The 26,442-nt window shown below is 47.1% G+C and overlaps 1 protein-coding gene and 1 long non-coding RNA gene across 3 annotated transcripts; one reads left to right on the forward strand and one right to left on the reverse strand.

The window, feature by feature from the left end:
- Positions 1–2,960: 2,960 nt before the first annotated feature.
- Positions 2,961–7,352, reverse strand: LOC146707026 (uncharacterized). 2 transcript variants are annotated; one of them, XM_085458348.1, is made up of 3 exons: positions 4,016–7,352; positions 3,595–3,806; positions 2,961–3,507 (listed from the first exon to the last, which is right to left on the reverse strand). In XM_085458348.1, exon 1 carries the CDS (start codon positions 5,397–5,399, stop codon positions 4,197–4,199), a length of 1,203 nt encoding a protein of 400 aa, XP_085314474.1. In that variant the 5' UTR covers positions 5,400–7,352; the 3' UTR covers positions 2,961–3,507; positions 3,595–3,806; positions 4,016–4,196. The 2 variants fall into 2 exon arrangements, with proteins under 2 accessions (XP_085314474.1, XP_085314473.1); XM_085458347.1 differs by having other exon boundaries at positions 3,595–7,352.
- A 44-nt stretch (positions 7,353–7,396) lies between these two features.
- Positions 7,397–7,955, forward strand: LOC146707027 (uncharacterized). Its single transcript, XR_014920735.1, has 4 exons — positions 7,397–7,474; positions 7,559–7,618; positions 7,701–7,832; positions 7,915–7,955. It is a non-coding gene; the product is annotated as an uncharacterized LOC146707027 (long non-coding RNA).
- The last annotated feature ends 18,487 nt before the right edge of the window (positions 7,956–26,442 follow it).

Below are 26,442 nucleotides of genomic sequence, written 5' to 3' on the forward strand. Positions count from 1 at the left end.
TGTGATTTGATCATTATTATGTGATTATGAATATAATTTGATTCTGCTTTTGCTTTTCTTCTTTAAAATACTTAAAAAAAACTCCAGCAACTAAAAGACTAAATTGTGGACATTCCCTTTTTAACCCTTTGTGAAGGTAAGAATTTGAGCATTAACCAGTTTTAGTGTGAATAGCTCTTACTGGTTACAGGCCCATGTGACCTACTGTCCAGAACCCAAAAATGAACCCGGTTAATTACAATTACAAAGCTGCCATAATGAATGTGGCTGACGGAGGCTCGGCTTTCTTTTATCAGACAAAAGCACTCGGACAGTGGGGCAGTGAGAGCCGAGCGAGTCCCCTCACCCACATCTGCTCCATCTGAACTCTGCACTGGCTGCTGGGTAATACTCGTAGGATCAGGCATTAGGACTCTGGGAACAGAGATCCAGTCCAGACTTCCTGTACAGGGGCGCTGGTCAGAGGTCGATGTACTGTGGGAATGCACCCTCTCTGTGGGTCTCTCTGTCGTAGTTATCTTAGTGACTTCAAACATGTCTTTGTCATTTCCTTGTTCCTTTCTGTGACATGTGACAAGCATGGTTTGAATGTTTGGAATTATTTCCATGGATGACTTTTAGACGGTCACAGAGCAAAATGTTGATGCTATCTGAGACAGAGACAGGTTGTTTCAGGTTAAAGACTTTAAGGTGCTTAAATTTGGTGCTACACACGTACACACACACACACACACACACACACACACACACACACACACACACACACACACGTACACACACACACACACACACACACGTACACACACACACACACACACACACACACACACACGTACACACACACACACACACACACACGTACACACACACACACACACACACACACGCACACACACACACGCACACACACACACGCGCACACACACACACACACACACACACACACGCGCACACACACGCGCACACACACACACACGCACACACACACACACACGCGCACACACACACGCACACACACACACACGCGCACACACACACACACACACACACACACACACACACACAGATACTGAGAAGAAGGCTGCGAGTTTTTGAATCTCAGCACAGATGTACAGTAGGTCTGTGATGTATTACCACTGGATGTGAGTTGTGATGTGATTAGAGCAGAGTGTAGAGGGCGATAGCAGCCTGCAGGGAGCTGCTGGTGAAATTCTTCCTGATTTTTAGATTTTACAGGTGAACGTGTGGATGTGATGCTTATGGCAGTCATGTGTATGTATGGCAGAGAAATGACTAAATATTCCCTCTAATATTATAAACTTTGTTTAGAAACACTCATCACTGAAACAGTTGATAGAATAATTACAATGATTAAATCGTTTATTGATGAATGGAAATAAAAAAGCCTTTAGCTTAGTTTCATAGATTTCAAAATGAATTCATTGCTCCTTCTTGTATTCAGCAGATTCTTCTTCCCATATTTTCAAAGTTTCTCCAGGATGATTTAGGTGGACCATGTTCTGTTCTGACAGGAGCAATATGATCAATAACTCAAGAAGGTGCATTAGAGAAATCATTTTATAATAACAGTACAGGTAACGTGTAGCTTTAAAATGTACTAATTATTAATCCTTTATTTATCCAGGTAAAAATCTCATTGAGATTAAAAATCTCATTTCCAAGAGAGACCTGGCATCATAGCAACAAAAGTCACATACCACATAGGTATATAACATTTAAAACAAATACAATATCCCATACAAACATGTGTAAAATATACAATAACAGATCAAATTAAGAGTACATTAAAAACAATCACACTGAGTAAAAGAGCTGTTCTCTCGTTCCTTTAAGACAGACTTAAACTCTCCCAAGGTAACCAATTCTGATAATTTCAGTTCCTTCTGCAGATTATTCCAGGAAGCAGGGGCAGCGTATTTAAAAGCCCTTTTCCCCAATTCTGTTCTGATTTTTGGGACAATCAATTGTATGATTTTGTTCGAACGAAGGTTGTATTGGTTGTGGTTTTCACACATATAAACACATAAATAAGATGGAACCAGCCCAAGGAGAGATTTATAGATAAAGATCAACCAATGGGAGAGTCTGCGAATATGCAAAGATGGACATTTAGCAGCAGCATACAAAGAACAATGATGTACATGATTAACTAATGAGTGTTTAGATGGATGAACAATAAGCTTCTGAGAAAATGCTGTAATGATAAGAAATGGCAACATTTGTGATGTGATACTGATACATCTGGAAGATCAAGGCTGTTGTTTTGTAAAAGGCCACTCCTGATTGGTTATTTGAGTTTATAGGCAGAGGATGTCAGCCGGTGATCAGCTGATCACGGGGCCGGGTTTAAAAGAGATGCCACCCACCTGTTCGCCGCTCAGACATTGTTCTCTTCATGTCAGGAGCTCCGAAACTTTGCCGACGTCAGTCTCCGCCTGATTCAGCAACCGTGAGTGTTTTTCCCTTCGATCCTTTTTCTCATCCCGGCTCCGCTCGCTCTCCGTCTGTAACGGCAGTTCCGAAGCCACGCTTCGTGCACTGATCGTTACTAGAATAACTGCGTGTCTGTTCCAACCCACCGCGAGCCTTCGCCGCGTTTGGGTCTAGCCAGCACGCCACACGGGCACGCCGAACTACTGTGTGTAATTCGCCCGATCGTGACAGAGGATTTTAGTTCTGGGACATTATGAACCTTTTCTGGAGTCATTTCCATCAGTAATAATGTTTGGACAGAATATGCAGCGTTACACGATGTGGATGAGGGCCGTGGTTCAATTCTTTCTTCTTAAATTCCTTTACTGTGATTCACTCATAATCCCCTGCTGCATGTAAATGTCCTGCTGTGATTCTTACCAACATTTATATGAATTTCATGTTTGTTTTCAGAACTACACCCACTACAACAGACTGTAACAATGAAGAAATCATTGAAATGTCATTTTAATGACATGTGAGCAGTGCTTTATTCACATAAACAGACACATGATCAAGTCACCAAGGCAAAGAAAGACATGATGTTAGTGACACCACAGAGCATCATAGTGTGCACACCAGAGGCCACACATTCACAACCAACATGTTTATACAGATCACACATGTATGTGAGCCACGAGTATCATCATATTTAAGACGTTAAGAAGACCGACCTGTTCAGTCAAATAATATCAGCAGCACTTTCTATTCCTACTCATCGTCTGCTTCCAATATTGTCCAATGTTACTATGAAATGTAGTAATAGTAATTTTGTATTTTGCAGACCTGATTCAAAGTTATTACACATACTTTACCACACATATTTCCAAGTAATCATTACACTTCTTGAACTCTGGTTTAATAACTTATTAAACTGAAATTAGATTTAATAATGAAGTTACTGAACATTTCCAGGTAATTCCAGGCGCTTCCCTCCGACGTCTGTGCTCGTGCTCCCCGCTGTTGCGTTTCCGCACACCCCGTGCGTGCTGCCTTTCTGGACCACTCCTCCTCCTGCAGGGAAACCATAGACGCAGCCATCAACACTAACCCTCAGCGGGCATATACGAACAGCACAGACATATGCTGACACACACTGACTTGGTACGATAACTCAATGATCCCGCGCCGGTGGGAGCTCCAGCTCTCTCCTAAGTAGCTCCCCCGACGAGCCCTGATCACCAACAGGTGTGGCAGGAACTTCAGGTGTGGCCAGTCCTTCCGCAGGGCCACACCCATCAGGCCTGCAGGTGGCTGTGCTCCATCCTCCAGCCACACCCGCAGACATACACGGGTACACACCCACACCCTGCCTATAGATACGAGTGGGACACAGACTAACACAGCATTGTGCAGAAAAACACACACATCACCAAATAATGATAATAATAATAATAATAACAACAACAACAACAGTCAAAACTGCTCATGGACCCCCGAGTCCTCCAGAGCCGGGTCCGTGACAGTACCCCCCCTCTAAGGGTCGGCTCCCGACGACCCTAAAACAGTTCAGGTGGCCTACCTCTAGTCCATTGGTGGAAGAGCAGGATCTCCGGCGGGCGGCCACGGGTCCAGCAGCAGCAACGAAACAGTTCTGGGGGCCTGCCACTGATCCAGTGGCGGCGGTGCTGCATCTCTGGTGGCCTGCCACGGATTGGGTGGCGCCAGCGTTGCAGCTCCGGCGGGCGGCAGAGTTGAAAGGCTCAAGATCCCCGACGTGCTGGACGCGGACGGCGTGGTGGGCGCGCTGGACGCGGACGGCGTGGTGGGCGCGCTGGACGCGGACGGCGTGGTGGGCGCGCTGGACGCGGACGGCGTGGTGGGCGCGCTGGACGCGCTGGACGTGGACGGCGTGGTGGGCGCGCTGCACGCACTGGACGTGGACGGCGTGGTGGGCGCACTGGACGTGGACGGCGTGGAGATGCATCCTGCACGCCGACCTCCGGCTCTGGCCGAGCGGGTCCCTCCGGCCTGCCGAGCCCCTCTCTCGATAGTGGCCACTCCTCCGGCAGCAGCGCTGGCTCCACCGGCTCGCCGAGCTCCTCCGGCAGCGCCTCCGGCAGCGCCTCCGGCTGCGCTACAGCTACTGATGGTCGATCCGGAGGTGAAGATGGTGATGCAGTATCTGCAGGTGGGGAAGGTGAAGGTAGAGTAGGTGATGCGGATGGTGAAGTCGAGAGTGCTGCGGTTGCTGAAGTCTGATGGGACGCTGGTGGAGAAGTAGCTGCAGAGGGCGGAGGTGATGATGGTGTGGCAGCTACTCCCGGTAGACTGGACAGCGATGCAGGGACAGACGGGTGAAATGATGGCAGAGGTGGTCCAGCAGGCATATCAACCTCCAACTGAGGATGAAGGTGAGAGGCTGACTGGACTGAAGACTCAGTTACCAGCTGGGCAGCAGACTCCGTTACTAGCTGGGCAGCGGACTGAGTTGAGGGTGATATTGCTATGATGGAGGGTGGAGAGGATGAGAATGTTACAGCTGGCTCAACAAATTCCAGGGGTCCAGAGGCAACTGAGGCCTCCAGTTCGGCCTCTGGGGAAGCCCTGGGGAGAACTTCTGTCTCCATATGGCCAGACTGAGCCAAAAAGTCATCTGGGTCTGTATGCTGTGAACTCCCTAGCTCCCAGCTCACAGTCTCAGAGTGAACATCTTCTGAGTTTTTGGAGGTAAAGCAAACAGTTTCTGACCCCACCGACTCTGAGCTAACTACCTCAGGGCTGTCTAGGCAAAATTCTGCCCCAGCATTAGCACTCAGGCCACATTCGTCCGTCGGTGGTCCAAAAATCCCCACTGGGAGTTCAGTTACACCTCTTACAGTTTCTCCATTGTTAATTGCCGTAGTGGCTATAGTCTCTATGTCCATGTTCACAGGAAGGGAATTTACGACACCGGCAGAGTCCATTTTACTCACTGTGGCGTCCAGAGCCGCTGGTCCTGAGTCTTCGACCAGCACAGGAGTGAGTGTAGATGTGGCTGAACGCTGCTTGCGAGGACGCCTTCTCCTCCGTGAAGGCGGGGCCGGGTGTAAGGAAACCGTCCTCTGCTGTTCATCTGTGTTTTGATTTTCAATGACAGGATTAATAGACACAAATGAGTCGGGTTTACTCACTGCGGTAATGAATGCTGTTGGTCTGTTGCCAGCTGACCGGGCTGAAACTGGGCATATATACCCTCAGCGGGCATATACGAACAGCACAGACATATGCTGACACACACTGACTTGGTACGATAACTCAATGATCCCGCGCCGGTGGGAGCTCCAGCTCTCTCCTAAGTAGCTCCCCCAACGAGCCCTGGGCCCTATTTCAGGAAGCCGGTTTAGAAAACCCCGAGTGAAAAACGATACTCACGGTTGAGTAACCCCGAACTGTCCAACTCGGAATATTCCGTTTCAGAAAGGCTGATAACAATTAGTTCAATCAACGCGGAGTTGCTACAACCCCAAGTCAAGCGCGCGCACGAGGATACATAAAGCCCCGATTAGTGGAGCACAGATTAAGCGAGTCACCATGGAGACGGAGGGAAAGAAGGCGCGGTCGACATATTTCACAGCGCTTGAGGCCGAAATTCTGATGGCAGCATATGCCGACAGCATGCACATCATGCAGAAAAAAAGTAACACAGCCGCAGCTGCAAAGGAAAGGGAGCATGCATGGCAAAACATAACCGACAGAGTCAATGCGTGAGTGTTAATCTAAACATTGATCTAGGGATCACCACCCATTTAACACGTCATCTCAGTATATGTCATTTCATTGCCTATGTCATACATTTTATTTTGTGACGTGATGTGAGCGCAGGTGCAACCCAACAGGCCCCAAACGTGCCTGGCAGCAAGTAAAAATGAAATATAAAAATATAGTCCAAACAGGTAAGGTGTAATTGTATTATGAGCCATAGTGCTTGGTCTGTGTGTCCGATGTAAATCAATTGCAGTTAGAGGCTACAGTAATATACCTCCTGTAAGCACATATTGAAATTATCTGAGCACATCACAAGTACACATTTGCCTACTCTGTATGCCCAAATGTGTGCCGTCACAGCCAACAGAAAAAAAGCGGAGGCCCGACAAACAGGTGGGGGTCCTCCACCACCACCACTCACAGAGGCTGAGCAGTTGGCCCTCAGCCAAAACAGTGGGCGCCCTGTGGCTGAAGGCATCTCTGCGGGGACATCCTCTGAGTCAATAACCCCGCAAGACACAAGTGCCTACATAAGGGGTAAATCCAAAACAATACATGGCGTGCATACATCCATTCTGCACAGTCACCTTGACCAAAATGAACTATGTCGTAGTGAAGTTATTGTCCTACTGTCAGAGAATGAGAGTTATCAAACAGTCAGGTGAATAAACAACACTGAGACACTTGGAAACTGTTAACGTGCTGCACGGGTGAGGGCCCAGGGAGAGACTCACACACACCGAGCTGCAGTGGTACGTCTTTATTATGAGCATAGCAGTGTCCTTTAATTTTGCATACATGTGTGTGTGTGTGTTAACCTCCCACAGGGTGAGCTCCCTGTTCCCAGAGACAGAGCGAGTAGTACATTTCGTACTTTTCCCAATAAGAGTAACATATGAACATATACCTTAATGCAACATAAAGCTCATAAAAGCGTTTCCACCCTGACACCTACTGATTTTGCCTTCCCTCAGTGTCGGTTGTCTCTGAGAGCATACTGACAATGAGGTGTATGGTGATTGGTATGTCTGGTAATTGCCATTTGCGCCCACATAAGTCATGAGTGACCTGTATGAACCCCATATACTTCCAGTTGACGGTGATGGTGTACTGCATCTGGTGCAGCCCCCTGTTGAGCCAGACTGACATGCAGTCGTGAGTACTCGTAATACTCCACAGACTACATGTGTCAACAGTAGAACAGCAATGTTGTTAAATGTCTCCACCACAGGCACATGATGACGAAACAGTGACAGCTGCTACAGAGGAGGCCGCAACAGAGCCACACTATGAGGTATACAGCGTACAGTGGAAAATATAACAACTGACTACAATGTGGTACTATGATGACACCATGGACTTACTATGTCCCTGGCAGAGTGATGCTGGAAATGAAGAGGAAGAGGGTCCAGCCACTCCTACAACAAACCTTACCACAGTGGGTTGTCCAGCACTGATTTACAACCAACCTAAGTAGGCATGTACTATGGATGCCAATGCTATGTCCTTTGTTGCAATAGCTCCCTGTAAAGCAGCTGTATAAGACATATCTGGCCAGGAAGATACAGAAGTGCGACATGGAAATGGTGCACCTCCAGCTGCAGATCCAAAAGTCGAAGCTGGAGATTGTACTGCTGGAACAACAGTTAAGGGTGGGTGGAGTGATCACAGATGGACGAATCATGTCAGTGTTTGTACAACATACTAATATACGCATTTATTCTTTGTGTACAGGACATACAGGGTGACCAATAAAGGCAGTTGACCACAGTATCTGTGTATTTGTCATGTAACATGTTGGGTTGACGGGTCACAGGAAATGGTTGTGGCATATGGTGTCTCTGACTGCTCTTCCATCCTGTACGTTCGTGGGTGGGTCAGGATGTTCATCGTGTGGATCACTGCTGTTGTCTGGTTCAGCTGGACACTGTTCACCTCTAATCGTGGCAATGTTGTGTAGGATCACACATGCCACAATGATGTCACATGCCCTTTCTGGGGTGACCCTGAGTCTACGAAGGCACTGGAACCGGGCCTTGAGCATTCCGATGGTCATTTCAACTCTGGCCCGTGTCCTGCAATGGGCCAGATTATATCGCTGCTGTGGGCCCGGTTCAGGGTCAGGGTAAGGGGTGAGCAAATAGGGTAGACATGGGTACCCCCTATCACCAAGCAAGTAGCCAGTGAACTCTCCTAGGACAGAAGAATACATGTCAGTGCAAACGTCCCTGTGGCAATTGGTCTCTGTATATTTCACAGTTACTTCGACCCACCATGTCCAAATTTGGTGCTCAGTGTACATTCCCGGAAGATTCGTGAGTCATGTACAGAGCCTGGCCACTTGGCTTCCACATTTATGATAATGTTGGCAGCATCACATATGATCTACACAGTGCAGAGAACACATATTGGCATCCATTACCATGATGCCATCACTTGTTGGTGTGAAATGCTACAGGGAACTATGTACCTGTACATTGATGCTGTGGAAAGACTTCCTGTTCACATAGTCTCCTTCATTTACTGAAGGAGCAATGATTGGGATGTGGGTGCCATCTATACAGCCAATCACGCCTGGGAACCCTGGAAATTTTTGTACCATTTGAGTGGTAGTTCACGTATCACCACATCATGCATTGAGTTTTGTTCATCCTGATACCTGCAATTTTGTGGAATCCCTCTTTGATAAATCTTGTGGGTCTATGACCGGGGAACACCACAGACGAGTACAGGAGACGTTTCAGTGCAACTGTAACATTCCTGACTGCCCGACAGACGGTAGCCTTGGAAACGTGCTCAGCGTCACCAATATTGTACAGAAAGCTCCCGTTTGCAAAGAAACGGAGTGCAATACAAATAATATGCAATGAACTGAGCGCATGTCCGCGATGTGTCACATGTGCAATATTAGGCCTGAGGATGTTATTCAAATAACTTATAGATTGTGCTGAGAAACGGTAACGTTCGCACAGGAAATCATCAGGTAATGATAAAATGTCCAAACGCGCTCTGATCACTCTCTCCCGGCGGAGAGCTCTGCGGAGTATTTGGGCTTCAAGATCTACTGGCTCTTCAAGGAAGTGGCACGCCATGTCTGAAACTTCCTACTGTCAGGTTTCCGACAAAGAGGCGGGGACAGTCAGGGTTAGTTGTAGTAAACCTGCTAGGGGGCAGGTTAGCTTCACGGAGTGTGTCGTCATAGTGACTCACTCAGGCTTCAGCTGAACTCGCTTTGTGAAACCGAAAAACCAGAGTTTTCGTTAACTCAGGGTATACTTACTCAGACTTTGCACTAAACCGGCTTCCTGAAATAGGGCCCTGATCACCAACAGGTGTGGCAGGAACTTCAGGTGTGGCCAGTCCTTCCGCAGGGCCACACCCATCAGGCCTGCAGGTGGCTGTACTCCATCCTCCAGCCACACCCGCAGACATACACAGGTACACACCCACACCCTGCCTATACATACGAGTGGGACACAGACTAACACAGCATTGTGCAGAAAAACACACACATCACCAAATAATGATAATAATAATAATAATAACAACAACAACAGTCAAAACTGCTCACGGACCCCCGAGTCCTCCAGAGCCGGGTCTGTGACAACAGAAGAAAATACAGTCAGATGATCCTGACTTCTCAGCAAAGGTTCACATCATTCATAAACTCATTAAGACAGTGCACCATTTAAAGAATGTTTCGGGGGACGTTCCTCCTCCCTCTCTGAACAAGATAGCTCACAATCTAATGACTGTGATTAAGCCAGCTATCCCCAATAGAGAAGTGCAGACTCTAATTGAGGGCAATGCTAAGAACTGGGCTCATACAACCATGATAATCCTTTGGGATCATTATAATGAATGCATGGAGGAGGCAGTTAAGACTCTTTTTGAGTTTCCTGAACAGGACTGGAGAGGCCCGTTTGAGATAGCAGCATCCTGGGCCAAAAGGAATCTGGGCCGCCGTCTTCAGCCTGAATCTTTGGAGCAAACTGAGGCTGTAATTGTGGCGAAGCTGGCAGACGTGTAGGCAACTATTGGATCGACGGAGCGGAGCAACGCCATCAATGAACCAGATCATCAGCCACAAGTAAATGGAGAGGTGGACATGATTGCACCCCTGATTGAAGCATCACAATCAGCTTCTCTGCACACACAACCCGCAGCACTGCAGGCCACTACTGGCCGGATCGTTTCTGTCACAGCACAAGTTCAGGCTCCACCCACAGCTAACACCGCACCCAAAACTACGACTGCTACGACGTCTGACCCGATTGGAGGTGAACTGTCACTCTCCAGTAAGACGGAGGAGGGAAGAGACGGCGATCTGAGACCTGCCACTCCTCCTGTGCATCTACAGGAACCAGGGCCCAATCAAGTGGCACCGAGAGACCAGAGGGTGAGGAGAATCCCTACAGCACTTCATGGGGCTTCTTCTGAGGGGAAATCTTCTCCCGCCATTCAGCTACAACGGAACATGGAGGCGATGGACCTCATACAGGGGGAATCCACCCCCAAGAAGACCAACACAGCTTCAGTTGGACAACAGGTATGCACCCCGACGAGACATCCAAGCACAAAGAAAAAGCTCAGAGAGTGGAGACTGCACACAAAGGAAGCATCGTGATCACTGGAGACACCAATGTGAGCTTGATTCCTCCTAATGTTGCGGAGGGAGTCCAAATTGACAGAATGTGGCCATGCAGAGATCCTTGTGGATAAAGCAGACAGTGACACATCGGTGGAGAAGCTGGTTCTCTCCTTCAGCCTGAATAACAGGTGTCAGAGGGATAAAAATGTACCAATAAGGGAGCTGAGAAGAACGCTGACAAGAAAAATTCCCCCAAGCTGACATTTATATTCCAGTGATTAACTTTTCTTCTGCCCTTCCCAAAACAGAACAAGACACATTATTACACATAAACAATTTTATTGCAGGTTTAAAGGAGCACATACCTGCTCTACCTGCTGATAAGTTCAGCACAGAATCGGACAATCTTCGCTGGACGGACAAGACTGCAGAGCACATGTTGGATCATTGGAATGATCATGTTAATGGAGCATCTCCATGAAACCAATTTGAGTGACTGATTTTATGTACTTCTGTGCTTGAGGGAGGCTTCAGATGCCATTTTGTGAGAGTTTAACCCCAATATAACCCACTAGAGGGTGCTGTAACTCCATTTAAGGGAATTTTCCCCTCCTCTTTACTTTTCTCCTTGTTTCTTCATTTTTTATTTGTATAGGCCCTTTTATGGCCATCCCATTATAAACTCCTGGCCCTGAAGCCTTCCCTAACCTTAACCTTTTTTAACCCCATGCAGGGATTTCATTCCGGCCCTAAACCTAACCGTTAGGGCCCAATTGAACATTGGGCCCTAACTTCAACCCCTATCTTCCGGCCCTAAACCTAACCTCTGGGTTCCCTAAGCCCACTTTCAAACCCCTTTATTTGGTATAAGAGAGGACACTTCCCTCCTGGAGAGCAATCTGTGGGTGACGTGGGGGCCCGGGATGGGAACAGGTGTGGTCTGTGCATGGAATTTGGCCACCTTCGGTGGCCAACCTCCCAACTTGAGCTCCCCCTAACCCGCCCGTGCCGCCTGGCCCCCCACTCGGGTTACCCTATGTCCTCACATTGCAACAACTGAGAGGAAAAGAGGTCCAGTTCAGCCGATGCCCCTTACTGGGGACCTCTTTTCCTCTCAGTTGTTGCAATGTGAGGACATAGGGTAACCCGAGTGGGGGGCCAGGCGGCACGGGCGGGTTAGGGGGAGCTCAAGCCGAGAGATGTAATCTCTCCACCGTGTCCTGGGTCTGCCCCGGGGCCTCCTCCCGGTGGGACATGCCTGGAACACCTCACCCAGGAGGCGCCCAGGGGGCATCCTTGTCAGATGCCCGAACCACCTCAGCTGGCTCCTTTCGATGTGGAGCAGCAGCAGCTCTACTCTGAGCCCCTCCCGGATGGCCGAACTTCTCACCCTATCTCTTTTTTTTTTTTTTTTTTTTTTTCTTAAATGACATCAGAAACAGCAGTATGCGACATTACGTGATGGCAGAGCTTCAGTTCATCCTTTGTCTTTTTTTTTTTTTTTTTTTTTTAATAAATAGGACAGGGGGAATGAATGAGAGAAAGAGGGGGAGAGAAAGAAAGAAAACCAAAGGGGAGAAGAGACGGTGAGAAGGGGGGGGAAGAGAGAGAAAAAAAAAAGAACTCCTGGGTCACCTGTATGGAGAAAAAAAAAAAACAAACAAACAAAAAAAACAAACAGAGGAGACAGCAAACAACAAAGAGCAACATAATAATAGAGAAAACAAAGCACCATCACAATAAACTAGCTAGTCATAGATATCAATATTTACTAAATAATAAACGATATTGTGCAGCACGCAAGATAGACAGCGCACAGTGTGCTTTGAGGCAGCAGCCAAGAAAGCTTTAGTCCGCGTCTGTGAATACCCATGTGTGCATACCTGTGTGGATCAGCATGCTTGCATTCCAAAGGTTTCTCCATGTAATGATCTGCTAGGGAGTGTGGGGGGGCCACAGCCCCGTCCTCCAGGGTGTGAAGCGGGTATGGAGGAGATCAAAACTCCAGACATCCAGAGGCCCCCAGAACACAAGAGACCATGGAAGACCAACAGAGGGGCAGCCGCGCCACTGTTCCAGTAAGAGCTGACTCACCCTATCTCTAAGGGAGAGGCCAGCCACCCTTCGGAGGAAGCTCATTTCTGCCGCTTGTATCCGTGATCTCGTTCTTTCGGTCACTACCCACAGCTCGTGGCCATAGGTGAGGGTAGGGACGTAGATCGACCGGTAAATTGAGAGCTTTGCTTTTACACTCAGCTCCCTCTTCACCACGACGGACCGGTGCAGCGTCCGCATTACTGCAGCTGCAGCCCCAATCCGTCTGTCGATCTCTGGCTCCCTTCTCCCATCACTCGCGAACAAGACCCCGAGATACTTGAACTCCTCCACTTGGGGCAGGAACTCATCTCCGACCCGGAGTGGGCACTCCACCCTTTTCCGGCTGAGAACCATGGCCTCAGATTTGGAGGTGCTGATCCTCATTCCTGCTGCTTCACACTCAGCTGCGAACCGTTCCAGTGCGAGCTGGAGGCCCTCACCCGATGAAGCCAACAGAACCACATCATCCGCAAAAATCAGAGACGAGATTCTAAGCCCACCAAAGTGAAAACCCTCCGCCACTTGGCCGCCACTACTAGAAATCCTGTCCATAAAAATGATGAACAGAACCGGAGACAAAGGGCAGCCCTGGCGAAGCCCATCACCCACCGGGAACAAGTCCGACTTATTGCCGGCAATGCGAACCAAGCTCTTGCAATGGTTGTATAGGGATCGAATGGCCAGTAGCAATGGGCCAGACACCCCATACTCCCGCAACACCTCCCACAGGACACCCCGAGGGACACGGTCGAATGCCTTCTCCAAGTCCACAAAACACATGTAGACTGGTTGGGCAAACTCCCATGCACCCTCAAGTATCCTCGAGAGGATAAAGAGCTGGTCCAGTGTTCCGTGACCAGGACGAGCGATGCAAACAGTGCTCTTTATTTACAGTGAAAAGCTGTAAACACAATAACTCCCCGTTGCTCCCTTGAACCCCGTGTGAAGCGCCTTGAGGCGACTTTTGTTGTGATTTGGCGCTATATAAATAAAATTGAATTGAATTGAAATTGAATTGAATTAATAAGCCACAGCATTAAACATAATAGTTAGATTATTACCTTCACACAAAGAAGAATCCTGGGGACACAAATCAGGGCTCCAGCACTGAAATACAGTAACTGTAATACAGTAATGTTAATGCATTGACCTTATAATGATGAGGTTACCACCACAAGTCAATAAACAAAAAAGTCCACAGCACAGATTTTTTTTTTGCTAACAGGTTACAAATATGTAAGACTGCGTTCTTCCATTTGTGCAACATCTCTAAAGTTAGAAATATCCTGTCTCAGAGTGACGCTGAAAAACTAGTTCATGCATTTATTACTTCCAGGCTGGACGACTGTAATTCATTATTATCAGGAAGTCCTAAAAACTCCCTGAAAAGCCTTCAGCTGATCCACAATGCTGCAGCAAGAGTCCTGACAGGGACTAGAAAGAGAGAGCAGATTTCTCCTGTTTTGGCTTCCTGTTAAATCCAGGATTCAAAATCCTGCTCCTCACATACAAGGTCTTAAATAATCAGACCCCATCTTATCTTAATGACCTTGTAGTACCATATCAGCCTATTAGAGCACTTCGCTCTCGCTCTGCAGGCCTACTTGTTGTTCCTAGAGTATTTAAAAGTAGAATGGGAGGCAGAGCCTTCAGTTTTCAGGCCCCTCTTCTGTGGAACCAGCTTCCAGTTTGGATTCAGGAGACAGACACTATCTCTACTTTCAAGATTAGGCTTCAAACTTTCCTTTTTGCTAAAGCATATAGTTAGGGCTGGACCAGGTGACCCTGAATCCTCCCTTAGTTATGCTGCAGTAGGTGTAGGCTGCCGGGGGATTCCCATGATGCATTGAACGTTGCCCTCTCTCACTTGTAGAGTCTACCTTACAATATTAGCTCCTTGACGTCACTGTTGTTGTGATTTGATGCTATAAAAATAAAACTGAATTGAATTGAACTGAATTATAATATATAACCAATATATTGCTATAATATTATCATCACTTGGTGTCACAGTCACATGTATTTCCACATTATTACACTCAATCTCTGGTCTGTTAGAACTCAGTTATATGAATTTCAGTGTAATGTTACGCAGCTACATTCACTGTTCATACAGGCTTATTACTTGGCTGTTATTGAAATGTTACTCTGTGAGTAGGAATAACTCACACTTCCATATGATTACCTTGTTTCTACCTTATTACACAATTATTAGCATATTATTACTGAGCTGGAATAGCAAGTGTTAGCCTACATTAATAAATCATTGCTCCAGCATTCAACACAGCATTTCAGTTTACAGTATGATTAAATGGAGAGACAGAATATCACCCAAACAAAACAAACAGATCACATCAAAGTTATAAATAGACGTGCTTGTCACTGCGTGAATTAAGTATTTGAGCAAATTATGTCGTAGTGCATATCTGGAGAAACCTTGTTGACACAGCAGCAGTTAGACATCTGTAGCTGGTCCCCAGGTTTGCACAGATCGCTCTCCTCTTTAAAGAAACTCTCTTAATCTTTCAGGTTTCTTGGCTGCCACCTGGAAACTAGAAGCTCCAGTTCACGCCACAAATGTTCTGTATGAATACTGAGGCCTGAAGACATCAATGTGCTTCTTCTGTAACCACTTGATTGTGGCCTTGGTGGTATGTTTTGTGTCACAGTATCCACCCACAAACACAAACTGTGTTCAGGCTGATGGAAGGAGGCTCCTGCCCAAGATGTGATGGTTTAATGTCCAGGTGAAGTTGCTTTAGCAGAAAACCAGCCCAAAGAATAAATTTTCCACCTCCGTGTCTGTGGGGTTGTTTGGTTTCATCTGAACTAAAAACCTCTGAATCATTACTGTTCACTGGAAACGTTAAAAAACATGGCTTCTTCAGCAGAGAAATCCATGAAACGGTAAATGGCCTTTTTTATACAGCACGTGCTGAGCACTACAAGCATCATTCACCCATTTGACCGCCGGTATGCACAACATTCATTTAGGACCTTAGTGCTCTGGTTACAAAGGATCAAACTATTTCACTCAATGACATGCAAATCAATTTATAACATTTATGTAAGGATTTTTGGTTGATACTCTTCATTAAAATAAAACTACCATGAAAATGAAGAGACTGTTCATTTCTTTCTGTGATCGTTTGAGTTCAGAGAAGAAAACGTCAAACTTGAGATTCAAACTTGTTCAGTATGTTTAGTAGATGCAGCTGTGGTGTCATTGTCATCCAGGGAAGGACGGATGTTGTTTTGCTGTGCTGTATTTTAATGTGAAGTGTACTTATTTATTTTTTATATTGCATGTATTGGTTATATTTTGTGCAGGGTTTTATTTAGGTTGCATGTTTTAGTTACCGTCAAATTGTCCTGGAGAGACTCCGCCCTTTCCCCCGTTTTTACTAATTGGACACACCTGAGAGGAAAGGCAAGGTAATTTACAGAGAGCTCAATGACACATAAGAGGGTTGGAGTTGGCGTTTGACAGGAGGTGACCAGCGACTGGGGACGCGCCACCACCAGCGACTAGGGACGCGCAGCGGGCAGTCAGACGGCAATAACGACAAGAGCCAGCTTGTGCACTGCGGGAGAGCAGAAGCAGTGAGACAGCTGGTGCCGATTGCAGTTTTAAAGAAGCGGCGGGCGGAGTTGAGAGCTCTGCCCACCCGGGGTAAGTCTTTGACTTATCCCTTTTATTAAAGTAAAACTGTCGAAAGGAATAGTGACTGCCGCTCCCTCCCTTCCTTCAGTGCACCGGGACGTGGAATGCGGGGAGGAAGGTGAGGACTCCGCTGGGTTTCCCTCTTTTACTACTACGCTGGATTTCTTAGTTTTTTTGTGACTTTTATGCCGGGGTGGATCCCACTGGACTTTTAATGTTGTGTTTTATTGATTTTTATTGTGTTATCCCTTGGCCAAGGTTATTTTAATTCATTTTACATTTTTAACTATTTAAATATAATAAATTATATTTTTAATCTTACAGTTTACATTGTGTGCTTCCCTTGGCGGCTCCACTGCTCTGCCCGTTTTTAGGAAGGTTTCCTTCCTTTTCAAAACACAAAACATCTTGGAAATAAAATCAGCCTTTCCGCTCCGTTACATAATTGGCGTTGTCGACATAGGATACGGAGCCAAGAGCAGTTGGGTTAGCCAGGGGAATAGCAAATATGATGATGCCTGTATATCCCGGAGCCCCGTGGCTGCCAAAGTTTAAAGGGCCTGATCAGGATGTGCAATATCAGGAGTGGAAGGAGCAGATGCGGGGGCTGCTGGGATCTCAGGACTTGCCTGAAGTGAGGAAAGTTGCTATTGTGTTGGGAGCGCTAGCAGGTGAGGCTAAACGTCAGGTCAGTGTTCTTGAAACCAGTGAAAGAGACCAAGTACAAAAAATCTTTTCTTTTTTAGACTCTTTATATGGTGATAGTGTCCCCACCCCAGTTCTTAGGTCACAGTTTTTTAGTTGCACTCAGAACTCAAGTGAAACTGTATCTTCATTTATTTTGCGGTTGAGAGAATTATACTGTAGGTTGCAAAAGCATGATCCAGATAATGTCCCCTCTTATGCAGCCCTGCGAGATCAATTGTTGCTAGGATTGCGGGAGGGCCCTGTAAGTCAGGCACTGAAGGTCTATGTGCGGCGTAATCCAGACCAAGATTTTGCTGCCATACGCCAGGAGGCACTGCTCCTAGACTCAGAACATGTACAGCCCCAGTCTGAGGTAACCTGCCTGTCTGTAAATAAGTCTCATGCTCCTTTTAAGGTTGAACAGAAAGAAGATTGGAGGCAGGTGTTAAAACAGGAGATACTGGAGGATGTTAAGGCACAAATTAAAGGATTGGCACAAGAGCTAGTAAGGGAAATTAGAGGCTCCACTCAGCCAGCTGTAGCTACTCTTCCGCCTGCACCTCAGTTTAGGAGAAGACCGCGACAATCAAATGCTAGCTGGGATGCACAAGGTCGGCCTATCTGTCGGAGGTGTAAACAAGCAGGACATATAGCTAGGTTTTGCCAGACCTCCATGTCTTCCCAGCCAAGTTTAAACTAGATGACCCTGCTGCTGAGGTCCGAGGGGCGGGGTTTTTAGTTCACCTAAGGAATTAAGGGCCACAGAAACATTTATTGGGCAGTGTCCAACAGTGAAGATAGTGATAGAAGGGGTGGAGCTTCAAGGCTTGTTGGATACCAGGTCACAAGTGACTTTGATACAGGAGAGTCTGTTTAATGAGTATTTTTCCCAGGCTAGGCTTGAGAAAACTCCAACCGCCTTTAGGCTGAGAGCCGCCAATGGTCTGGAAATTCCCTATACCACCTATGCTGTCCTGGACATGGAAATAGAAGGTGTTAAGGTTCCTGGACGCGGGGTTGTGGTGGTAAAAGATGACCATTGCACTCACCCACTGATTATTGGTATGAATGTTGTGACTGCCTGTTGGAATGTATTTAAGTGGCCGGAAAAGACTACTCCTGCCCCACAGCAGTTAACGAATCAACAGGCCTGGAGGAATGCCTTCGCAACATGCAGACGGATAGAAGCAAGTACAGTGGAGGACGGAATGGTGGGGTATGTACGGCTAGCTGGCCGACGCAAAATTAAAGTTCCCCCGAGGAGTGAAATAATGGTGTGGGGCCGGACTCAGACGGGTCCGCAAGGAACAGATTATTGTGCCCTGGTGGAGGCACTGCCTGAAACCCCTGATGTGGGGGTGGCGAGAACCCTTGTCATGGTAAGGGCCGGGAGAGTGCCAGTGAGGATTTGTAACCCACACCCCTATCCTCTTTTTATAGGTCGCTACCAGAAACTGGGAAAGCTATCCTGCGTGGATGAAGCTGACGTACATGGCTCACAGGACCTGAGCCTGTCCCTTGGGACGGACGGTGTGGTGGAGGTGGCTCTGGTCGATAGTGGCGCCCCCACGGAGGAGGAGAGATTACCTGAGGAGATGAATAAACTGATTGAAAGACCTGACCTGTCTGAACTGCAACAGGGCGAGCTACGTGCTTTATTGCTTAAATGGGAGAAGGTGTTCTCTAAAGATGACGAAGATTTCGGGAGGACTGACCTGGTGCATCATTGTATCCCCACAGGTGATGCAGCTCCCATTAGAGAGAGGTATCGTCCTTTGCCCCCCGCAATGTATAAGGAAATGAGGAGTCTCTTGGCAGATATGATGGCAAAGGGAGTTATCCGGGAAAGCTGTAGCCCGTGGGCTGCACCCATTGTTTTGGTGAGAAAAAAGGATGGCGCCTGGAGGTTCTGTGTGGACTACAGAAAATTGAATGCGGTGACTCATAAAGATGCTTTCCCCTTGCCACGAATAGAAGAGACATTGACAAGCCTTACTCGAGCGAAGTGGTTTTCCACCCTGGACTTAGCCAGTGGATACTGGCAGGTCCAAATGGACCCGACGGACAGAGAAAAGACTGCTTTTACGACCCCAGTTGGGTTGTTTGAGTTCGAGCGGATGCCGTTTGGTCTGTGCAATGCACCCGCTACATTTCAACGCCTGATGCAGCACTGTTTGAGTGGACAGATTGCCGAGTCTTTATTGGTGTACTTAGATGACATTATCATTTATTCACCTGACTTTTCGTCTCATTTACAGCATCTAGATGAAGTGTTTCAGAGGCTGTGGCGTCATGGGTTGAAGTTACAGCCGAACAAGTGCGAGTTCCTGCAACAAGAGGTGAAATTTCTGGGGCATGTAGTGGATAAGTATGGTGTAAGACCAGACCCTGATAAGATTTCTGCGGTGATGGATTGGCCGGTCCCTGATACCATCAGACAGGTCAGATCCTTTTTGGGCCTGGCTGGTTACTACAGACGTTTTGTGTCCGGCTTTGCTAAAATCGCACGCCCTTTAAATGCATTATTGACAGGGGTCCCTGTGAACAAGAGAACAGACCGTCGTAAAGTACAGTGGTCCCCAGAATGTCAAACGGCATTTGAGGCCCTCAAAGCAGCTTTAACGCAGGCACCTGTTTTGGCATACGCAGATTACTCTCTTCCTTTTATTGTGTATACAGATGCCAGTGGCCGCGGGCTGGGAGCCATTCTGGCGCAGGTTCAAGAGGGCCAAGAAAGGGTAATAGCGTACGCCAGCAGAAGCTTACACCACACGGAACGGAATGACGCAAACTATAGTTCTTTCAAGTTGGAGCTGTTAGCCCTTAAGTGGGCAGTTACCGAAAAGTTTAAAGACTATCTGACTGGTGCACGATTCGTTGTGTATACTGATAATAACCCTGTGGCCCATTTACAGACTGCTCGCTTGGGCGCAGTAGAACAACGTTGGGTTGCCCAGCTGGCCTCTTTTGACTACGAGATCAAGTATCGTTCGGGTAAGAGCAATATTAATGCTGATGCCCTTTCTCGATTCCCCACTGTCCCAGCAGAGCACCTGGAGGGGGCTGGATCGGAGCGTGGAGTCACTTCAGCAGCCATTGAATTGACCTGTGAGGTAGAGGGGAGGGACTGGGCAGAAGCACAAGTTCACGATCCGGATATTCAAGTGGTAAAACAACTTCTGGAAGGCCAGGTCGCACCCACAAAGTCAGAGCGTCAGGCATTGTCACATGGTGTGCGGCGACTCCTGCAGCAGCAAAAAATACTTTTTCTTAAAGACGGAGTACTGTGCCGTAGGGTGTTGGACGAATATACCCAGGAGACTCGTTATCAAGTTGTGTGTCCTAGTTCCAGGTGCCATGAGGTGTGGCGGAAGGTCCATGAGGCTGCTGCCCATGCGGGGGTAGATCGAACCCTCTCTCGGATACGGCAGCGGTTCTATTGGGTTAACATGGAAGCGCAGGTACGTCAGTTTCATCTGGGTTGTGTCCCCTGTAGTCTACAAAAGGAGAGAGTAGAACCTAGGGCTCCACTGCACCCTATTTCAGTCTCATACCCTTTGGAGGTTGTAGGCATGGATTTTCTGTCCTTAGGCCGACCAACTGACACTTATCAAAACATACTTGTGGTGACTGATCTGTTTACGCGGTTCGCTTGGGCTATCCCTACAATAAACCAAACAGCAGAGACTACAGTAAAGGCTTTATGGAAGTATGTGATACAGCCGTTTGGTTGCCCAGGCCGACTCCACTCCGACCGTGGGTCTAATTTCGAATCTGCATTAATGAAACAACTCTGTGATACCTATGGTATAACTAAAAGCCGCACGACACCTTACCACCCTGCGGGGAATGGTAGTGTAGAACGTTTCAATCAGACCCTATTGAACATGCTTCGCTCACTAGAATCAGTTAGGCAGAGCCAGTGGGTAGGAAATCTGCCGGAACTTGTTCATGCTTATAACAATACTATCCATAGCTCCACCGGTTACGCACCTGCCTACTTGATGTTTGGTCGGCATTTACGTCTGCCTGTGGATGTGGTGTTAGGTGTGGGCCCCCAACAGGCGAGGCAGGGTTTGAGTGAGTGGGTGTGTTCCCATCATCAGAAGCTCTCCCTAGCTTATCGATTGGCTGGGCAGAAGATGTGTAGTGCAGCCTCCCAACACAAAAGCCAGTATGAGAAAAGGGGCTGTACCCTTCCATTGTTGCCCGGGGAGAGAGTCTGGGTACGTGATCGAAACAGACAGGGCAAAGGAAAACTGTGCTCCTGGTGGTCTCCTGAGCCGTATGTGGTGTTGGAACAGGTGGGAGATACGGGCTTAGTGTATAAGGTCAAACCAGAAAAGGGGGGTAATATACAAACTTTACATAGGAATGCCTTAAAAGTGTGCCTTGCTCCTCAAACAGACTTTACCCCTCCTACGGAGGAGCCGACCACAGGCCCTTCGGATTTCCCAGCGCCAGTGTTTTATGGGTTTTTACCCCTTACTGACTGTGTGTCACCTCACCAGAGTGATTCAGGTATGTCCCTTAGACGGTCCATTAGGACCACGCGTGGGATTCCACCAGAGCGTTATAGAGAGATAGAGCATTAGCAGGGACTGCTAATATTTCAGTGTGGGGGGATGTCATCCAGGGAAGGACGGATGTTGTTTTGCTGTGCTGTATTTTAATGTGAAGTGTACTTATTTATTTTTTATATTGCATGTATTGGTTATATTTTGTGCAGGGTTTTATTTAGGTTGCATGTTTTAGTTACCGTCAAATTGTCCTGGAGAGACTCCGCCCTTTCCCCCGTTTTTACTAATTGGACACACCTGAGAGGAAAGGCAAGGTAATTTACAGAGAGCTCAATGACACATAAGAGGGTTGGAGTTGGCGTTTGACAGGAGGTGACCAGCGACTGGGGACGCGCCACCACCAGCGACTAGGGACGCGCAGCGGGCAGTCAGACGGCAATAACGACAAGAGCCAGCTTGTGCACTGCGGGAGAGCAGAAGCAGTGAGACAGCTGGTGCCGATTGCAGTTTTAAAGAAGCGGCGGGCGGAGTTGAGAGCTCTGCCCACCCGGGGTAAGTCTTTGACTTATCCCTTTTATTAAAGTAAAACTGTCGAAAGGAATAGTGACTGCCGCTCCCTCCCTTCCTTCAGTGCACCGGGACGTGGAATGCGGGGAGGAAGGTGAGGACTCCGCTGGGTTTCCCTCTTTTACTACTACGCTGGATTTCTTAGTTTTTTTGTGACTTTTATGCCGGGGTGGATCCCACTGGACTTTTAATGTTGTGTTTTATTGATTTTTATTGTGTTATCCCTTGGCCAAGGTTATTTTAATTCATTTTACATTTTTAACTATTTAAATATAATAAATTATATTTTTAATCTTACAGTTTACATTGTGTGCTTCCCTTGGCGGCTCTACTGCTCTGCCCGTTTTTAGGAAGGTTTCCTTCCTTTTAAAAACACAAAACATCTTGGAAATAAAATCAGCCTTTCCGCTCCGTTACATCATTTTAACAATTCTATGGTGCCTTGTTGTCAAGTTACTGCGTTCAGGAATTTGGGTGCCCACGCTGCCCACTGGGGAAAAAAGTACATTTCACAGTGTGGCAGGGGCGTGGTCTGTGGCACTCAGCAGTCACAGTCTCCCCTTTTTCAGCAACGCAGCAGGAAAGCTGACTGATCCAACAAAGAAAAACACTGAAACTGGGGGTCAGGATCGCTTCACACAAGTGAACTTTTTCAACATATTAAAACACAACAGTGCCACAGGAAAAGGTTACACAAGACACGTTTATAGCAATTAGAAAAAGAGGTCAGCACAAAGGAAAAGGCAGTGAGGCTCTACTTCTATTACACATGTCAGAGTCAGGCTTGGTGCCAGTAATGTTGGGGGTTTAAAAGGTCTACAGTACACACAGCTGTATAGTTACATGATAACTTCAGAGTCTGTCATGACCAATGTTCCCTCTAAACTGTGCACGTGCGCAATTGCGCACTGCTGGCACGTCTCTGCGCACAAAAAAAAATTGAACCTGAATTGAAATTAAAATTAATACTTTAACGATTCTGTTTTGCAGTGTTAGTCAGTGACTGGCTGCTCCTGTATGGGATCAGAACGATGCCACCTTATCCCATAGTCCAGCCAATGATGCGATTCACATTCGTATATATGCAGCTAATCAACGTCGCTGACAGGCTATGACAGTGTCCTTATGCGCCGACACCGGTGTTTTAGCGAGCAAAGCGGCTGATGTGGAGTGAAGCCACGTTAATGACAACGTGTACAACCATTGGAGATGTGAGCAGGACAGACGGAACAACTGACGAGAAAAGTGTGGACTTTATACCAGTTTTTAAATTGTGTTGATCGGCCACGTAAAACCAGAGTTATGATAAAATATCTGCAGTGTTTGTTTTCTTCCTGAATACTGTCGTTGTTTATATTGTTTATTGTTTATATAAGAAGTAAGTATATAATTAACTGCCCAGCATTGGTCATTATTTACTGTATTTTGCAGACAGAGTTACAGACTCTCTCCCAGACCACAGACTCATAATACAAGTCAGAGCTTTATAAAAAAAAAAAGAAAGTTGTGTTTTCAAAATTGGAGTTGAAGTTATGTCTGTGAAGGTTCTCAGTCATCCAGGTCATCGTAGTCAAAGGAGCTTGCAAAGAAAAGCGTCTGGACTTCTTTAAGTTGCTTGAAGACGTTTCACCTCTCACCCGAGAAGCTTCTTCAGTTCTAAGGTCAAATGGTGGAGAGTCCCAGATATAAACCTAGTGGGAGTTTCCCCCCACAGAGGGACAAAAGGACCCCTGATGATCCTCTAATCGCCTGAGCCAAGGTGTGAAACTGGGTGTGGGTCCCAATCAGCCAGAGTTTCGGGTGTGTTCATTGTGAAACCTGGCCCCACCTTATCATGTGATTTCCTGAGGTCAGATGGCCCAGGATGTGAGTGGGCGTTAAGGCGTCTGGGAAGGGATCTCAAAACTGGATTATAGATGGCAGAGAGTTGGTGTCGTAAACCCCGCCTCTGTTCAAAGATGGTCGCTCACAGTGGACCACTTCACAAGCGCATGGCACAACACAGAAGAGCCACCTCCACAGGACAAGACTCAGCTGTCCATCTGCATCTTAAGGATAAAGGACACTCTTTCGAGGATGCCAATGTTCACATTTTGGACAGAGAGGACAGATGGTTTGAAAGAGGAGTGAAAGAAGCATCTATGTCCACTGTGAGCGACCATCTTTGAACAGAGGCGGGAGTTTATGACACCAACTCTCTGCCATCTATAATCCAGTTTGGAGATCCTTCCCAGACGCCTTAACGCCCACTCACATCCTGGGCCATCTGACCTCAGGAATTCGCATGATAAGGTGGGGCCAGGTTTCACAATGAACACACCCGAAACTCTGGCTGATTGGGACCCACACCCAGTTTCACACCTTGGCTCAGCTAATTAGAGGATCATCAGGGGGTCCTTTTGTCCCTCTGTGGGGGGTCACTCCCACTAGGTTTATATCTGGGACTCTCCACCATTTGACCTTAGAACTGAAGAAGCTTCTCGGATGAGAGGTGAAACGTCTTCAAGCAACTTAAAGAAGTCCAGACGCTTTTCTTTGCAAGCTCCTTTGACGAGTTGAAGTTATTTTTCTTTCCAATAGTGTTAACATGCTGCAGGTCATGAACAGGATTTTTTTAATTTTCATTGTAAGTGGGCTAAAGCAGTTAATTAAAAGTCGTCTAACATAAATGCTGTAATTTGATTATTTTAATAAACATGTAACTTGGATGGATTGGATGCTGGCGTGACCACAGTGCACACGTCTGCTGCTGCTCACAGTGGTCCAAGGGACGCTCAGGGAGTTTGTGTGCTCGCTCAGACACATGAAACATTAGAGGGAACATTGGTCATGATACAAGAAGAGTATACAGGTGAGTCGGTTAATTAAGCTGCTGTGCAACTACATGTGGTGTAAAAGTGTAAACGGTGTGGAACAGGTGAGTCCAACCTCAGCGTCACCAGGTAAAATGTCTGTCTTATCTTTCATAAACCCTGTTAGTGGCATTAACGTTCAGAGACTTAACGTCTATTTTGGAATTTCACTCTAATTTCAGGTTTTCTACCTCCAGGTGGTTCAGAGTAGATACAGGGAACGTGACACCAGGCCAGCTGGCTTTGTGTTTGTGACAGCTCACAACACCTCATGCAAGGTTACTGTGGTCATTACTGTTACACAAGTGTGAAACTCACACCCTGTGTGTGTGTGTGTATCTGTGTGTGTGTGTGTGTGTGTGTGTATCTGTGTGTGTGTGTGTGTGTGTGTGTGTGTGTGTGTGTGTGTGTCTGTGTGTGTGTGTGTGTGTGTGTGTGTGTGTGTGTGTTTCTGTGTGTTTCTGTGTGTGTGTGTGTTTGTGTGTTTGTGTGTGTGTGTGTGTGTGTGTGTGTGTTTCTGTGTGTGTGTGTGTGTTTCTGTGTGTGTGTGTGTGTATCTGTGTGTGTGTGTGTGTCTGTGTCTGTGTGTGTGTGTGTGTGTGTGTGTGTGTCTGTGTGTGTGTGTGTGTCTGTGTGTGTGTGTGTGTGTGTGTGTGTGTGTGTGTGTGTTTCTGTGTGTGTGTGTGTCTGTGTGTGTGTGTGTCTGTGTGTGTCTGTGTGTGTGTGTGTGTGTGTGTGTGTTTCTGTGTGTGTCTGTGTCTGTGTGTGTCTGTGTTTCTGTGTGTGTTTCTGTGTGTGTGTCTGTGTTTCTGTGTGTGTGTCTGTGTGTGTCTGTGTGTTTCTGTGTGTGTGTGTGTGTATCTGTGTGTGTGTCTGTGTGTATCTGTGTGTGCGTGTGTGTGTGTGTGTGTGTGTGTGTGTGTGTGTGTATCTGTGTGTGTGTGTGTGTATCTGTGTGTGCGTGTGTGTGTGTGTATCTGTGTGTGCGTGTGTGTGTGTGTCTGTGTCTGTGTCTGTGTGTGTATGTGTCTGTGTGTATCTGTGTGTGTATCTGTGTGTGTGTGTGTGTGTATCTGTGTGTGTGTGTGTGTGTGTGTGTGTGTGTGTGTGTCTGTGTCTGTGTGTGTATCTGTGTGTGTGTCTGTGTGTGTATCTGTGTGTGTGTCTGTGTGTGTGCGTGTGTGTGTGTGTGTCTGTGTGTGTATCTGTGTGTGTATCTGTGTGTGTGTGTGTATCTTTGTGTGTATCTGTGTGTGCGCGCGTGTGTGTGTGTATCTGTGTGTG

The sequence above is a fragment of the Copadichromis virginalis genome, linkage group LG6 (genome assembly GCF_057382275.1).
Source record: "Copadichromis virginalis isolate Kocher_CV1m ecotype Utaka linkage group LG6, C_Virginalis_male_GT1.1, whole genome shotgun sequence".
NCBI lineage: Eukaryota > Metazoa > Chordata > Actinopteri > Cichliformes > Cichlidae > Copadichromis > Copadichromis virginalis.